Source organism: Daldinia childiae, assembly GCF_008694065.1.
Source record: "Daldinia childiae strain JS-1345 chromosome Unknown Scaffold3, whole genome shotgun sequence".
NCBI classification, from domain to species: Eukaryota; Fungi; Ascomycota; class Sordariomycetes; order Xylariales; family Hypoxylaceae; genus Daldinia; species Daldinia childiae.
Genome location: NW_022984644.1, coordinates 1548007 through 1563988, shown reverse-complemented (window position 1 = coordinate 1563988; position 15982 = coordinate 1548007). Strand labels below are relative to the sequence as shown.

The 15982-nt window shown below is 49.6% G+C and overlaps 4 protein-coding genes across 4 annotated transcripts; 2 read left to right on the top strand and 2 right to left on the bottom strand.

Moving 5' to 3' along the window:
• Positions 1 to 543: 543 nt before the first annotated feature.
• On the bottom strand, positions 544 to 1740 carry GL218_03150 (putative toxin biosynthesis protein; the record flags this gene model as incomplete). The annotated part of the gene is made up of 1 exon (XM_033579697.1): positions 544 to 1740. The coding sequence occupies one exon, from the start codon at positions 1738 to 1740 to the stop codon at positions 544 to 546; it is 1197 nt and encodes a 398-aa protein (XP_033437519.1).
• A 2426-nt stretch (positions 1741 to 4166) lies between these two features.
• GL218_03149 (uncharacterized protein) lies at positions 4167 to 5129 on the top strand (the record flags this gene model as incomplete). Its single annotated transcript, XM_033579696.1, has 1 exon — positions 4167 to 5129. The coding sequence occupies one exon, from the start codon at positions 4167 to 4169 to the stop codon at positions 5127 to 5129; it is 963 nt and encodes a 320-aa protein (XP_033436044.1).
• A 2915-nt stretch (positions 5130 to 8044) lies between these two features.
• GL218_03147 (NADH-ubiquinone oxidoreductase 30.4 kDa subunit, mitochondrial) lies at positions 8045 to 8993 on the bottom strand (the record flags this gene model as incomplete). Its single annotated transcript, XM_033579695.1, has 2 exons — positions 8045 to 8553; positions 8627 to 8993. The coding sequence occupies 2 exons, from the start codon at positions 8991 to 8993 to the stop codon at positions 8045 to 8047; spliced, it is 876 nt and encodes a 291-aa protein (XP_033436043.1).
• Positions 8994 to 10263: 1270 nt separating this feature from the next.
• Positions 10264 to 15790, top strand: GL218_03146 (General negative regulator of transcription subunit 4; the record flags this gene model as incomplete). The annotated part of the gene is made up of 8 exons (XM_033579694.1): positions 10264 to 10307; positions 10380 to 10446; positions 10509 to 10621; positions 10679 to 10820; positions 10883 to 11998; positions 12058 to 12493; positions 13709 to 13941; positions 14069 to 15790. The coding sequence occupies 8 exons, from the start codon at positions 10264 to 10266 to the stop codon at positions 15788 to 15790; spliced, it is 3873 nt and encodes a 1290-aa protein (XP_033436042.1).
• Positions 15791 to 15982: the final 192 nt, after the last annotated feature.

The window sequence follows — 15982 nt, the reverse complement described above, 5'->3', positions numbered from 1 at the left end:
GTTGCGAGAGGACTTTGTCTGATGCATGGAAAGGTTGTTTCGGCGTAGGAATGAAACATGATTCCCGGCAGGATTTGGCATCAGACTGGACACCCTGACACAAGGCTTAGTGCTTACTTTGTTTTACTTTCGCAAAAGGAGTGGCTTTCATCGGTAGATAGACTGGCCAATTTGTCTAGGTATTGGTTCACAACTCGTTCGCCCTTATGCTTTAGGTAATAGTGATTTGCTACTTTGCTACCTTCCCGGTCTTGTGTGATAGCCTTAATAACGAAGTTATCAATATCTATAGCTAATAATTGCTGACTAAATGCTTATTTAAGGTATATAGGGTATATATACCTTTGCCTGAAATCCTCGTAGCCAAAACATTTGAAAATAGTCTAAATTAAACACGGTAATTGTATGAAGTATTCCTATAATTTAGACTCCGAACCAGCTACAGATCCACTCTTCCTCGGCGGTGGACGACCGACATTGTCTAGGAACTTCTCACTTAATGTCGTCTTCTCCTTGACTGGCAGCTTAACCCACTCCTCGTACTCACGCTCCTTCTCTCTCCACCGCACCATCTCTTTTTCCTATCCACGTCGCTGCATGTTTCGCGCATTCATCCGGAATCTCCATCGGAAATAAGTGGCCGCGTCCCTCTAAGACGACCTGGTCCACCCGCCCCAGCTTAAGACCACCGCTGCCCCCTTCTCCAATCCCACAGGTTTCCGTCTTCAACTTGCGGCCTTCCGGGACGCCTAGCTTCGCTGTCTCCGCCGAAGACCCAGAGCACGGACGGCCGCACCTCAGGTATAGCTTGAGGATACTCCCTCCTTCGGACCGGTAGAACGGAAACACGCTGGCCGGATCCCGAAGCTGAGCCTGCACGTCCGGGTCGAAATCCGGGGCCCCGTCGCGGTCGACTTCCCGCGTAACAGGGTCGACGTACGGCCACAGCGGGCGGAAAAACGTAAATACCTCCTGGTGCTTGGTCGTGCGCAGTGTTGCCCCGCCGTCTTTCTCCGGGTCGGGGAATAACGCGGTAGGCGTCTCGCGCACCGCGTGCGCGATCCACGCGTCGAGCACCCGCGGGTCCCAGGTCCGGTAGAAGGGGCTGCGCCGGAAGGATTCGGCGGCCGCGGCGCGCGAGGGCCAGGTTTCGCGGCGGAAGGTGGATGCGCGGGCGGCGGATTTGCCGGGGCCGAAACGTCCAAAGGTGAATTCTGTTACGGTCGGGTCGAGCAGGACTAGGGTGGTGAGGAGTCGCGGGTGCAGCAGGGAGAGCTTGGTTAGCACGGCGCCGCCGAAGGAGTGGCCTACGCCGACGATGGGACGGGGCATAGAGGCGCGGAAGACGTTGGTTAGGTGCAGCAGGTCGCGCGCGTGGTCGTGCCAGGAGGGGTCGTTGCCGAGGGCGGATTCGTTGATTTGCCCGCTGTACCCCTGGTTAGAGACGTCGGCGATCCAGATGCCGCGGATGCGGATGCCGTGAGCCTTGGAGCGAGCGTGCAGGTCGGCCCATAGCGGCTCGTAGAGCTCCTTCGGGAAGCCGTTGGCGTGGGCGCCGAGGATGGTTATGTCGCCTGGTTGGGGGGCGGGGTTGTCGATGGGGGTGTATTGCTTGATGCTGATGTAGAGGATGTCTTCTTGGGAGTTGGATGTTGCGCGGGGGAATTCTCGAATGTGTTGGGAGGGGATGGTGTGTTCGGTTATGTGGAAGGGGAAGGGCTTGGGGTTGGGTGTTGCCATGGTGGGCAAGCGTATATATGGAGTATATGGCAGGTAGATATAACGTATGGGTTATATTGTCTTTAGATTGTTGTTGATCGCTTGTGAGGTTTAGTTAAGAGGGAGGGAGTTTTAATAACCCTTGACTCTAATAAGCGGTGGGTGGGATATACTATAACTAGGAGCATCAAGTAACGGGCTTTTAGTTAGAATAGAAGCATTAAAGCATCTAAATAGAGTCTCGTCTAAGGACTTGCCGTCAATGAGGTGTTGTTATATTTAGCCGAGGCTGTCCTTTATAGTTCCTAAACCAAGAACGCCGGGATAGATGTCGATCATATATGAAAAAGAAATAACCAATTGGGATAGATTATTAGCTAGTACTCAACTGGACTGTATACTAATCTTGCATATAAAGGAAAATCCAAAGTTACGAGTATACGTCTAAATATAATACACAGAACCAACCTACCGATTTAATGGTTGTGATGGTCAAAGCCGATCGATCTGTTTATGTACAATAGCTGCAGGGATAATGAACTTATACCTCGGTCGATGCAAGGGGCGGGGGCTTATCGCGGGGGTAGATAAGTTAATGCATTTATTAGGTATAGATGGCACTTGGAACGGTACTTTAATTAATTGATATGCACTTGACGCGATAGTCACGCCATGCAACCCACATTTCTACCTTAACCGCGTTCATGACGCATTCCAAGTCTTATCTGCCTAATTAAATCCTAATTAAATGGGCTTGAGTAACAACATCTTAACTTCAACAAGGGAAAATAAGAATTAAGGTTCCAAGAAGATTACCATTATAGTTGAAGAACACTGACGTATTATCTACCTTCAAACTTTTACAACATATCTAAACTATTGGGTGTATACGTGCAGGGGAAATTGTTCGAAAGGTCCACTTGGCCATTGCGATCATGGCGCCACAAACGAGGTCCCATGGCAATCCATCCAAACCATCAGAGAGCAAATCATACAGGTCAACTCCTGCAGCCCCTAAGCAGCTATTATTTCCTGAAAGACAACGGACTGTCAAAAATAATACGAAAACATATGGAAAAACACACAGACGTCCTCGCGTTCCCAAAAGGGAATTAAAACAAGGTACACTAACCCAGATGGATTTCATATCGCCATCAATGCCTAAGGAATTACTCAAGTCTGAAGATGAAGAAGACATCGAAGAAGATAATGATGAAGAGTCCGAGCCCCCTGCACCTGTAGAGGCAGTTAAATCCAAGAAGAGACTCGAGATCCCGACGCAAGACTGCGGGGAGACGAACTAGTCAAGAATGAGAATCCAAGAGATACCAAAACCAAAAGACGAAAGACTTTAGGAGACGCACCTGGTTCAAACCCGTCGAGTAGCTTCCATACTCAGACTTTAACTCAATTCTTATCAGTTAAAGGTGAAAATGATAACGAGGATTGGCAAATCAATGACTCGGAAGACGACGATACTGGCTTCATTCTGGAGACTCCCAAGAAAGCAAAAGAGCCTGTCCCTTCCAAGGCTAATGAGCCACAGTCTGGAATCAGATCCTCAGTTCCAAGTCTTGTCGAGTCAGTCACCCCAACCAACCGTCGGACGAAGACAGTCATCCCATCTTCTACATCGCCAACAACACCGATGATGATGCGATACAGTCCAGCGCCACACAAGTCACCTCTAGTAGTTAAATCTGTCAACTTGACAGGTCCTTCTCCTATTCTTAAGAAGATTAGCAAGACGTCAAGGGATCGAGTGATTCCAGACTCGTACAGTACGATTCATAGCTCACCAACTGCACGAGCCCATAACTTTGCCATTAAAGCTACGCCAGTCAAGAAGACTCGTTTCGAACTTCCTGAGGATAAAGAAAATATCACACCAGGAAGGACTAAACCGAAGAGTCCAAAGCCACTGAGGAAGACACCAGCTCGACCACCCCTACGGGAAGTGCCTGATTCCGATGACGATAGCGATGGAACGGGTGACGTCGAAGATGAAGAGGCCAGTACAGAAGACGAGAATGCGCCAGCAGAACGAAAGGGGGGTGAGGTCCTGTCAGTAGATGGTCCTGAAGAAGCAGAAACCTGCTACGGCGTTATCGGAGACGAAACACAAGCCGAGCTTCTTTTCAACAGAGGAAATCAGTCGTCAGCTTGAAGAAAGTGATTCCGCAGAGTCAAGTCGCTCACGATCGGCTACTCCCACGCCAAACCCAAAGAAAATACGTGTACTTCCTAAAACGCAGGTTGTAAACAAATCCACACCTTCCCCGGTTTCTGTAGCGGAGAAATCACCGACGCCGTATCCGCAGAGAGGACAGTCAGACGAAAGTCCATCGAAGGCACAAACACAGATATTCACTCAAGGGATCGAGAGCCAACGACTCCCCCTGGAAGTTGTTCATGCTCTTGGCCCACAGACTGATAATTCTGATATCATGGTGTCTCTTCACCCTGAGCCCTTGGCAAAGATAATCAACGGTACGAAGAATCACGAATTTAGGGTCTGGAAAATACCACCTACTGTAACCCGCGTCTGGATTTATTCGACCAGGCCGTTCTCCGAGCTGAAATACATGTGCACCCTCGGCCCTCCTAAAGTACCCGGAGAAATCGAGGACAACAAAGGGGTTGGAAATGTCGAGTTCAACCAAGGTAAAGCCGTCGCCAAGTATGCATATGAGATACTCCAGGTCTATGAACTTAACGACCCGGTTCCCCTCGACGAAATGAAGAAAAAGGGCTGGGTAAATGCTGCCCCGCAGAAATATGTATGGGTTCCTCCTGCGGTTATCGGAGAACTTACTGCGAATTTGAAATGTGCTTTATTTGGTGACAATGAGGAAGAGCAAGAAGCAGGAGCTGCGTTGCTGCCAAGCAGTCCCAATGTTACCGAGTCACAAGAACTCAAGGCTCAACTACAGGATGATGCAGAATTCTCAACCCAGCATCATTCTGATAACGTGGACGAAGTGATTCTTTCGAGCCAGTCTACGCGTAGGTCTAGTGGCAGAGGCAAGAGAACCCAAGCAAAAAGCAACCAAGGATTTACAAAGCCCGCACCGCCTATATTACAGCCAAGTTCTTCAATTCAGTCACCGCCAGCACCTCCAAGCCAGAGAACACGCAGTGCCGTCAGACCGTCGCAGGCTACCACAGTCTCAAGCCCAACGCTATCTCCTGAGAGATTGCCCCCTCAAGTAATATCCATCACCAGCGACTCACCCGCCGCCAACCTGCACAGCAGCAGCCCGACGGCGTTCCGGAGCGCGCGAGATCACTCTCTGAGGTCCTCGCAGTTCCAAACGCGGAGCCAGATGTTGCCGGATAGTCTGGTACTCGACGAGATTCAAGTGCCGCCGCCTATTGTATATGATTCTGCAGATGAGCAGTCAGATTGAATGAATGACGATGAAAACTGCATTGACGAATAGCGTGTTTGTAAGATACTGGATTGGCGTCGTTGCATGGATAGGCTATGTTATTTGGCTTGAAGGGAAAGGAAGGTTGCTAGGGTATAGCTTGGAGTTCGAATCCGATTAGGGTATTATGCTCGGGTTTGTAAGAGTATTAGGGATCAGTCACGTTATGATATAGCGTTATATAATGATACGAGTATTTCTTATATGGCATTCGGGCTGATACTAAGCTCGTAACTCTGGCCTAGTGGGAATCCGGTTGATAAACTGGTACTGGACAAGAATCAACGTGGCATTCCAATGCGTATTCCTTTGCTTCAGCCTACTAATTAGCCAGTCAACGTCCTAATCGGAGTATCATAATGCTTTAGCCACAAAACACATCCATCCATCCATCCCTCCCCAATCTCAACTTCCTTAGGTTAAGTACCTATCTATCTAGCCAATACGAACATCCCCAACTATTCAATCGAAGTCGTAATCAAAATCATAGATATAGCGGATCGTCTTACTAGAGCGGTACAAAGCCGCAGCGAAGGCGGTCATCAAAAATAATCCCGCGGCGATTATCAACGCCGGGGTCCCGTATTCCTCGGGGTTCGGCTGCGCGGGCCCGGATAGATTGTTGTCGGGAGTAGGGCGCCGCCGAGGAGAGGGGGCGGACAGCTGTGCTGGAAGAGGTGCTTGTAGCCCGGGTCTAGGCTGCAGAAGTCGTGGTTTACGAGCTCGTATCTGTTGTTAAGGGGGGAGGGACGGGTTAGTGAGGAGGGTGGGTGGTTGGGGTGAGAGGGGGGTTGGAGGGGGGAGGGGAGAGGGAGAGTGCTTACTGCTCGCAGGCTTCTCCGGAGGCTAGATGTATGGACATGTTGCCGTCTAAGTTGGGCACTTCGATCCAGCAGCTTTTACTGTCGGCGGTGGAGTCGCGGCGGACCGCGCGGTTTATGGGGATGCTTGGCATTTTGATTTTGTTGGGCAAGGTATGCTTGACTGTTGCTTTGTATAGGAAGGAAGGGCCTATATATGATTTTTTGGGGTGTTGTTTATTTGTGTGTCGAGTAGAAGTAGTGGTGGTGGTGATGATATAGAATAGGAGTGAAGGTGTCAGACAAGAGATCCATGCTTCTGGTTGCTATTGTCTGACTAGAAGGTATATATATAGGTAAGGACTTGTTTCGTCTGATGAGGATTAGGGTCTGAGTTAAGCTTTGGGTATTATCAATGCTTAGCGTAGGAGGTTTTATAGCAAAGGCGCAAGCTTTTGTCTAGGTGTTTGGCTTGGACGTTTTTTGCAAGTGAGGGTTTGGGGATGTATATCGTCACGGTATATATATATGCTATGGCTTTTGATGTATTATCACGGCCATTAGAGGGGGAATTTGCAGTTCTACGTGTATACTAAATGTATGACAGGTTGGTTACTGTCACATCTAGATTCTCAAGCTGGCGGTCAGGAAGGTTAGTTGAGTGGGATATGTCTAGAAGCTATGTCCTATAGCTTATTTAACTAGGCTATCTAAGTAGTTGGATATAACACGTACCTTTGCTAGACATATTTAGTAAGTACCTACTTGATATTTAAGAGACGTTGAGCATTTATATGTACGTATAAACCTACTATGACAAAACAAAAAGGATCTTTGGACGATAGCTATATTATACTATTTACTATTTTCAGGTCTGAGGTGTGTAGAGTATCAATATCAATACTCGGTATGCTTAGGTGGTTACACAGCGTAGATTCAAAAATAAAGGGGGGGAAGGGGGGAAATAAAGGGGGGTAAAATAATATAATGTTAAGCAACGTCAAATCTCAACAAACCCGATCCTATGCTTCAAAGTACTAACTAGATTTAAGACAATCCCCTTTAAAGCCATTATAAATGATCGTACTAATTTATACATATTATATAAAGAAGCATTCCTCACAAAGTATATACTAATGTCCAGCTAATTTTTTTATTAGCTAGAGGACCGCTCTAAGGTAGTTAGGTAATTACTTGTCATTTCAGCAGACAGACACCTCAGCGTCTAAATTCGATAGGAAAGCGCATAGATGCGGTACACAGCAGCGTAGCTTGTCCATCACGATGACATCATTGCGACGACAAGTTGGGGGTTATCTATGATTCAACGTAGGGGTATTGGTGGCGTTGATTGTGATAGATAAGTAGGAAATGCGTGATCATACCTTTAAGAACAGTTCTATTATCAGGGAGTAGCCCACAAGCAAACGAGAATAACATATCACATCGGAGCAGATACTACGCTATGTCATCGTTATTCCAGCAGGCCGAAGCAAACAGTACTGACAAGCCCTCTTTAAGTGAGTGTCGGCGTCTTGGTACATCTACTATGTAGTAGGCTGATACCTAGTAGCCAAGTACGGCCATACTACATCCGGATCAGGCAGCGGATTAGACGAGAATTCTAACACTCAATCTGCGAACCAGCCCCAGGGAAGTAAAGAGGCTGACGCTACTACCAGCCAGCAAGCTAGGACGGTGAAGAAGTCGATGTCTAATGCGGCTAAAACGCGGAGCGGCATTGGAGGAGAAGAGCAGAGTGGCATTGAACACTTTGAGACGTAAATACAAAGATTTGTAATAAAAATGCAGTGCAATACTAGCTGGAATCGAGATAGTTGTATTGGTATCTGTAATCGCAAGATTGACGATATGCCATCTTGACTATAATAACAGCACGTATTAGTGAAATTTACACTCCTGACTTACTACGGCCTAATAGAGAATGCCGTATGAGGCCTTTACCATCTCAAGTAAAAATACACCTATGCTTTTGGTCAATGTTCTTTCAATATAGATAATAATGTGGCTAGAGTGCCAAATGGTAATAGCGTCAATTGCGTCACAGTTATGTACAAGCCGCCTAACTGGCATCTATTTCTTAGGCTCCTCTTTCTTCTCTTCGGGCTTAGGTGTGGGTAGTTTGAAGGTCTCGGGCGTGCGGTTGTCACCAGGACCAACTGGCTCCCAGGCTGTTGAGCCTCCCTCGAAGTTACGGAATGCTTGCGTCAGCTCTAACGGCTCGGTGACGATGCGCTTCTTCTCTTCGTCGTATCGGATCTCGGTGTATCCTGTCAGGGGGAAATCCTTCCGTAGGGGGTGACCTTCGAAACCGTAGTCGGTCATGATTCGGCGTAGATCCGGGTGGTTGAGGAAGAAGACGCCAAACATGTCGTAGACTTCTCGCTCGTACCAGTTGGCGCCGTCGTATAGAGGGGTGACACTCGGCACCGGCGTCGCCTCGTCGGCGTACGTCTTGACTCGGATTCGTGCGTTGTGTCTTACGCTTAGTACGTTGTAGATAATCTCGAACCGTTGGTCCCTAGTCGGGAAGTCGACAGCCGTAACGGTGCTCATCTGAGTGAATTCGGCAGCCGTGTTGTCTAGCTTTCTGTCAGCTAAAAAAGCTCATCCCTAGGCGGATATATCAGCTCGGAATATGGATGCGTGTCTTACACTTGAGGAATGAGAAGACCGGTATGACGCCGGCGGGAGGGATATATATAACTAGCTCATCCTTCCAGACGGAAAACTGCTGGATGTACTTGGGCAAGCAGCCCATAAGCCAAGCTCCGTACCGGTGGAGGTCGTCGGCTTTAGTAGAGTACTTGTCTGTAGGGTTGACAATAGGTGCCTTAAGTTCCTTGGGGTGTTCTCGAGGCGCATGCCTCATATTCGGAGCGTCCTTAGGCATATTGACATTTTGACGAGCGGTCGCAGAGATGCATCGAACGGCGACTTGCTCGGTACGGGACAGCAACGAGGGTTTCGCAGGTCGCAGGGCTGAGGCGAGAGCTCTGCTTCGGCAGAGCTTTGTCGCCATGGTCGACAGACGGTGGCAGAAGAGCCAATTGATTATAGAGGGATTATAGTCTATCGAGGTTTTGAGCCGTCTATTATATTATTCAGGAAGTTCATGACCTAAGAGCCGGGGGCCATATCTAAATACAGGTGCAAGATAGATCGGGGAACTAGTCCAATCAGGTTGAGACAATTCCCAATTCGCGGAACAATATTAAGGCACCCTCCGACCATTGTACCTTACCTAAGGCCTATTGCCCAGGCTGCCAGGGCACTTACCTTATGTAAGTACCTCTTACCTCATGTTAGGTACACACGTACCTGCTGCCTTAGGTACCTAAATCTTACTAACTTTTTAGATGGCAACTTACCCAATGATATACGAAATCACATATTGCCGAATCCGTGACGTAGCACATGACCTTTGTACTTCTAGTTCTTAACTTAATAATAAGTGTTCCTATCCCTCGGATTCACACCAAAACCAAGAGAGAAATTCTCAGAAAAGTTGGATACAGAGCTTACTGCAGCGGTGAGACTGCATCAAAACCTATGCGCTATCCGTAAACATTCAACAACCGCCAGTTCATATTTAAAATTTAAAACCCCGCTGTTACCTAGGTAGGTTTTGATTCCGTTTCCTACAAAAAATAAACCCAAAAAAAAGAAAAAAAAAGAAAAAGGTCGAGCACAACTTATGTAATCGGTACCTAGCAATTTGCCCCGGTACTCTGGCAAACGCAGGTAGCAGGGTACACAGCCTTGGAACAACAGCTGAGGCAAAAATCAAAATTGACGCTAAGACGCTAAGCCATAACAGGTCATTGCAGTTTCCTAGCGCGAATCGGGTCAACCTTTCCTCTCGGCGCTCTGAACCAATCTTTCTGCATTAAACCTCCTTTGCCTTTTCAAACCTTCACCTGTTCTTACCTTTACGCCATCACCGCAAACTGACTAACGGTCTGTTTCTCACGTCCGTCTTGTCTCCTACCACACGCGACCTTCTTCCCTCTAGTCTTCCTCCGTCGCGTTTTCACAAGGGGGTTTCGCATGTTTTTTACTCCCGCTATAATATCCATTTCTTTTCATCTGCATAATCACCCGATATTTCAACCCAAACTTCACCCATAGACACGACGCACCCTCAGTGCACGCACCTGCCTTCGCCTTACTGGTCTTTGGTATTGGACAATATAATACCCGAGCTAAGCGTCGCTGGTCTAGCCCAGTGCTAGAGTTATTATATCAACCAACCACAAGTTTTTAAGCCAACTCTCCACACACAGATCAATATGGCTCCTCAAGATAGCTTCATCGACGATGAGGAGGATACATGGTAAGCATATCATCATACACCTAGTCATATTCTCTACATTATTAAGATAGAAAGCTGATACCTTGTATATAGTCCTCTATGCATAGAAGAGTTCGATCTTTCAGATAGGAATTTTAGACCGTGCCCTTGCGGATATCAGGTACGAGCTTAGCACGAGTCGTCTCATAATTATTGGATATAATACTAATGGCTCTTCGCTAGATTTGTCAGTTTTGTTATAACAACCTGAAGAATAATCTGAATGGTCTGTGTCCTGCATGTCGACGGCCTTATGACGAAAAGGATATCAAGTGGAAGGTTGTCACACATGAAGAGTATGTTTGTAGTGGGGACAGAATATACAAGGAGGGTGTATGGCTAATTTTATACAGGGAAGCAGAATTCCGCGCCAACATCCAAAAGAACCAGAAGAAGCGAGCATCGGAACAACGTCAAAAGGAGGTCCAAAAGCGCGAGGCCGAGAAGGAAAGTCGCAAGAATCTCCAAGGCGTCCGTGTCGTACAGAAGAACCTTGTATACGTAACAGGTTTAACACCTACGTACGAGAGGACGAACTGCTTAAGACACTTCGTAAGCCCGAATTCTTTGGACAGTATGGCAATATCCAGAAAATTTCGATTAGTAATCGCAAATCTGCCGACGGCCAGCCTCAGTCGCTAGGTATCTATGTGACTTTCGAGAAGAAGGATGACGCTGCTCGTTGTATACAAGCTGTGCACGGTTCACATAATGGCGATCGCGTCCTCAAGGCCCAGTTGGGAACGACAAAGTACTGCTCGGCATGGTTGAGGCACGAGCAATGTGGAAATCGACAATGCATGTTTCTACACGAGCTAGGCGACGAAGAGGACAGCTACTCTAGACAGGACCTTTCCTCTCTGAACAGTGTTCATACCCAACGTCCACTATCGAATGCCGCCTCATCGTCACGTTCTGCATCACGGCAACAGGTTTCCCACTTACCCGCAGCTATCTCACAGCCTATGGCTCGCACTGCTAGTAAAGAAGGGTCAGATGCTGGTGACGGACCGGCCCTGCCAGCTTCAGCAAACTGGGCGCGCACTACTCAACAACGTAGTAGAAGGGGTAGCCACGCCACGAGTGGTGCAGCTTCGAGTCCTGCCATCTCGACCTCATTGCCGGTTACCAGTGAATCGACACAAGAGGCTGTTGAAACCGCGGTGATAGCAGAACCGCCTCCTCCGGCTAGTCGAAAAGCAGAGAAGCAGCCGGTAGCTGATGCTCCTGCTAAGTCTGAACCCGCCAGCACCAAAGTTGCGTCCGATCCGGAAGATGAGGTGCCTGATTTTGGCGAACTTTTTAAAGTCATTGCCAATTGCCCTCCTGAAGCATTTCTACCCCCTAAAAACAAGGATGACTCTTATCCCCCCTTATTCGACGTAAATGGTGGTGCGAAAAGACGAGCTATGAGGGAAGAGGAAGAGAATCGCTTGGGTGATCATGAAGAGCAAGTCGATAACCTAGAGGCATCAGAAGGCGAGCCTGAAAGCGGTAGCCTCGCACTTGGTGGGGAACCGGAAGATAGAGAACAGAGTCGCGATAACGGCCGTTACGACCAGAGACGAAATCCGACGCAACCTCCGATCCAACGGACTAACACGAGCGAGCTGTTTGGACCGAGCCTATCTGGCTATGCCAGAACCCCACAGCTATCGGTTCTATTGGCGGCCGTACGATAACGCCACAACAACAGCAGCAGCAGCAACAGCAACAGCAGCAACAGCAACAGCAGCAACTCTTCGTTCGTCCCCAGGGTAGTTTTGCCGACCAGATGCCGCCGGGTATCTCGCCACAGTCCTCGCTCTTCCAGGGCCAGGGGCACAGTCGTCAACAGTCTCGGTTTAGCTTTGCGAACGAGAACAGTTCTAGCTCGATCAATGTGAAGTCAACTGCCGACCCGCGGTACATGGCACAACAGTCGTCTATGATGCCGTCCACATATCGCTCGCAGCCAGGCAGCCAGCTCTATTCTTCTATACCGGGACCCCCGCCTGGACTCAAGTCAGCTGGTTCAACGCCTGTTAATGGTGGCATGTTTGGTCAGGGGCATTCGTTTGGAGGATCAGCGTTTGGCGCGGGATCGAAGGATAATTCTAGTGAACTCCTCCAGTCTATCATCCGTGGGAGGGGCGCGGGCAGCACCCAGGCCCACGAAGCGGCAAAGCGTGAGTACTTCCCTTTCAGTAATCAATACCCACCCTCCACCTCCTCCACCCCAGCTCCTGCTCCGGCTCCGGGCCTTCTGGCATCGCTCCATGGTACCCAGCCTGGGGCTTTCCAAGATTTCGGACCTAAGCAGAAGAAGAAGGGGAAGAAGCACAGACACGCTAACACTTCCTCCTCTGGGGGGAGTGGCTTAGTAGATCTTGCGGACCCGAGTATCCTGCAGGCGAGAATGCAGCACCAGCAACAGGGAACCAGCACCGGAGTCGGACAGGGGCTGTACGGAGGACAAACCCAAGGTGGGTACAACCCCAGCATGGTTTATGGGAACAGCGTATACGGTGGCAGGTGGTAGCTGCTTTGTAGCGCATAAGGAGTATGGCGGCGCGTTTGTTTTCTTTTCTGCTTGGCTTCGCCAGGGGTACGTCAGGGGCGTCTAGGTTTTCGGAAGGGGTCAAAGGAAATAATCGGAATATTCCACAACATTGTTTGAGCGAGCATTGCAGAGAGGCATGGCCCAGGGCGGGTCTAGGTTGCATTTGGCGTCCCCATTGTTGGAAAACGACGAGGCTTCGCGGCCAGTGCTTTGCCTTTCAGATGATACACACTTCTTTTCTGGCACTATTCTGTTGTTTGTTCCTCGCATTATTCGGTCATATGGTCACGCCAGGCAAGCCATCGTCGTCTTCCACAAAGTTCTTCATGTACGTTAACACGCAGGTCGATCCTCCAGACCAGGCCTGAGAGGTGCTCAATATAGCATTTCTTCCTCGTACCCGATGCTCTTGTTATATATAAACTTGTGGAAGACGACGATGGAAACTCCGTGATGCGTCGCCTGCTTTTTCTGTCTCCTTAGTTTGTAGTTCATCGCGTATATAAGTAAGTGTAAGCTAACGTACCGTGTCTCTTAGACGATGATCTTTACCTCTCGACGAAGTTTCCTCGTCGGTGGATGCCCTTGTTGCGGAACCCGATGTCCCCGACGAGTCTCGTATACCGTTCTTGAAAGACGCTGTAAGGATACCGTCTGTACACCCGGGCTTGGACTTGGTCATTTCCACCCGCCGGTGCAGCTTGATGAAAGGAGTTCAACCCTTGCCACACGGTCAGGGAAGTCAAAATGTAGCGATATCTGGAAAGTCGCCCGCTATTCCGCGGCCCGTGACCCCGCTCATACCTAAAACTCCTGTGAAGCTATCTTCAACTAAGAAAAGAAAGCACTCCTGCCATCGGAACCGAAGCGAAGAAGAGCATCAAGGAATTGGCGGCAAAGAGTGGTTTATCAAAGGACATAGCTGCTCAAGCGTCGAAGTCTAAAGGAAAAGGTGTCCTTCAGGAAGAGGATTTTCCAGCTTTGGACTCGGTCAAGGCGAGCTCGCCCCCCAAAGTAACCCCAGCCTTACCGTCCAAGCCACCAACTACTACCAAAGCGTCCCAAGCTAAGAAGGTTCGAACGATAATATAAGTAAGGCATCGCCAGCAAAACCCACGCCCACCAAATCCGATAAAAACGTCCGGTTCCTAGCACGTTGAACCGCAGCCGCTACAAAGACTATTGCACAACCTGCTATTAGCGAAACAGCAAGTGGGACAATAAACCTCAACAAATCCCTACTAGTATTTCCCAAGCCAGCAAGGCCCAGGGAGCTTCCGCTTTATCTACTCCTACGCCTACGACAGCATCTGTATCTTCCCCCATAGCAAAGGTTGCACCAAAAACACTCCGTCTTGTCCATACACCAAAGACAGAGGCGTCACCTATTTTGCCCCCCGCAGCTGTTGCATCTATTCGAGCTGCTGGAATAGCTAGTTCCGCTCACCGACCTGCGACACCTGCAAGCGAAGCCATCTCTGACACCGCGTCCATCGTTAGTGCGTCAGTGTCCGTGTCACGGACTAGCTCTCCGCCACCCTCGAAGATTGGCTCCGCTTCTGTGCGCGCAACTACGAAGAGTCAGCAGCGCAAGCAACGCAAAGAAGCTTCGAAGGAGGCCGCCGCTCAGATCGTCGAATCAAAGCCCGTTGAGCAAGAGGTAGAGATAGCTCCCATCCTTGGCAGAAAGAAGAAACAGAAGAAAGAGAAAAAGACGACCGGTGTAAGCCGCCCAGGCACACCCAGTGGCTTAGAGCAGCAGCTGGATACGTCAGCACCTCAGAAAACTGCTGCTACGGCTCCTGCAGAAGTAAGCGAGAAGAATAGCAAAGCTAAGAACACTAACTCGATATCCGAGCCGCCCAGTGCTGCTGGAGTGCAGAAGAATAAGCCGGCTAAGAGCCCTCCCAGGAGCCCTGTCACAATCGACACTTCAATAAGATTGAATGAGTCGACGAAGACTACGGTTCTTACTCCTGATTACGTCGGCCACGTCCCGGAACCCAAAATAGAGCTACCCATGGACGAAGATGTTGGTGACATTCCTAACCTGCGTGATGTCTTTCGAAGTATCATGGAAAGCGGCAGTTACCCCGATGCCGAGGCGATTAGTTTCTTCAAGCCCGCGCCTGGCTATCGCTCGGAATTTCCCGGGAACATTCCTACAACTTTACCACCGACGCTGAAGACTATCGTCACCAAGGAAGACGAAGACAAACTCAACGCATTTCAGCCCGTCCAAAAGACGGTTAATGACCACACCGTACTCCTGACTCCCAACGGAGACTGTCTTCTCAACTTGACCGAGGAAGAAGCAGAGCTGTTCCTCGAGCTACAAGACCGCATAAGAGCAGACAGCGCTCTCCCTACCGCCTTTTCGGCACCTCGCCATACTCCCGCCACAGGATTCAGCCTGGTTAAGAACCGCGCCGTACCTAACGGGACTCCATCATACTTCCCCTCCGGACCAGACAACTACCCCAGCGACCCCGTCGGCAAGATGCACCGCGAGGAAGCCATCAGCTGCATCAACCAGCACGTCCTACCGTCCCTAAATCTCAACGGCTACAAGGCTGGCCCCGGCGGCGGCCCCAGCTCCACAACTGGCCGCAACGTTAATCTCCAGCAACTGGCACCCTGGATCTGCCCGTCGGTAGAGAACGCCGAGGAGCGTGGAAAAATGTTTGGAGGCCGTGCAGGCGACGAGTTCGTCGGCAGTAGTGCCGGCGGTGTCGACTACGCCTGCCACGACCACGTCCCCGGTGTTAATGCTAACGGCGGTCCGGCTATCGGCAGTGCCCCGTTGATGAGCGTCGAAGATGCGGAGGCGGCGCTCGTCCTTGCCAAGAAACAGCACGAAGTCCTTGATAAGAAATTCAGACAGCTCCAGGCCAGGAACAGACGCCTCGTAGGCCTGCATTGACTGCCTGGCTCCGCGCGCGATCCGTTCGCGGGATACGCGGCGGTGATGGCGGTGTGGGTTGCGAGGGTCGTGGCAGCTACTTTTGTGTGTGTTCTGCGCTCTATGATAAGAGCAGCTTTAGGGGACGTGGAGGAGATGTGGACTTTTACGCAGTATTAATTTTAAAGCGTTTGTCTGAGGGTCCGAGAGCGC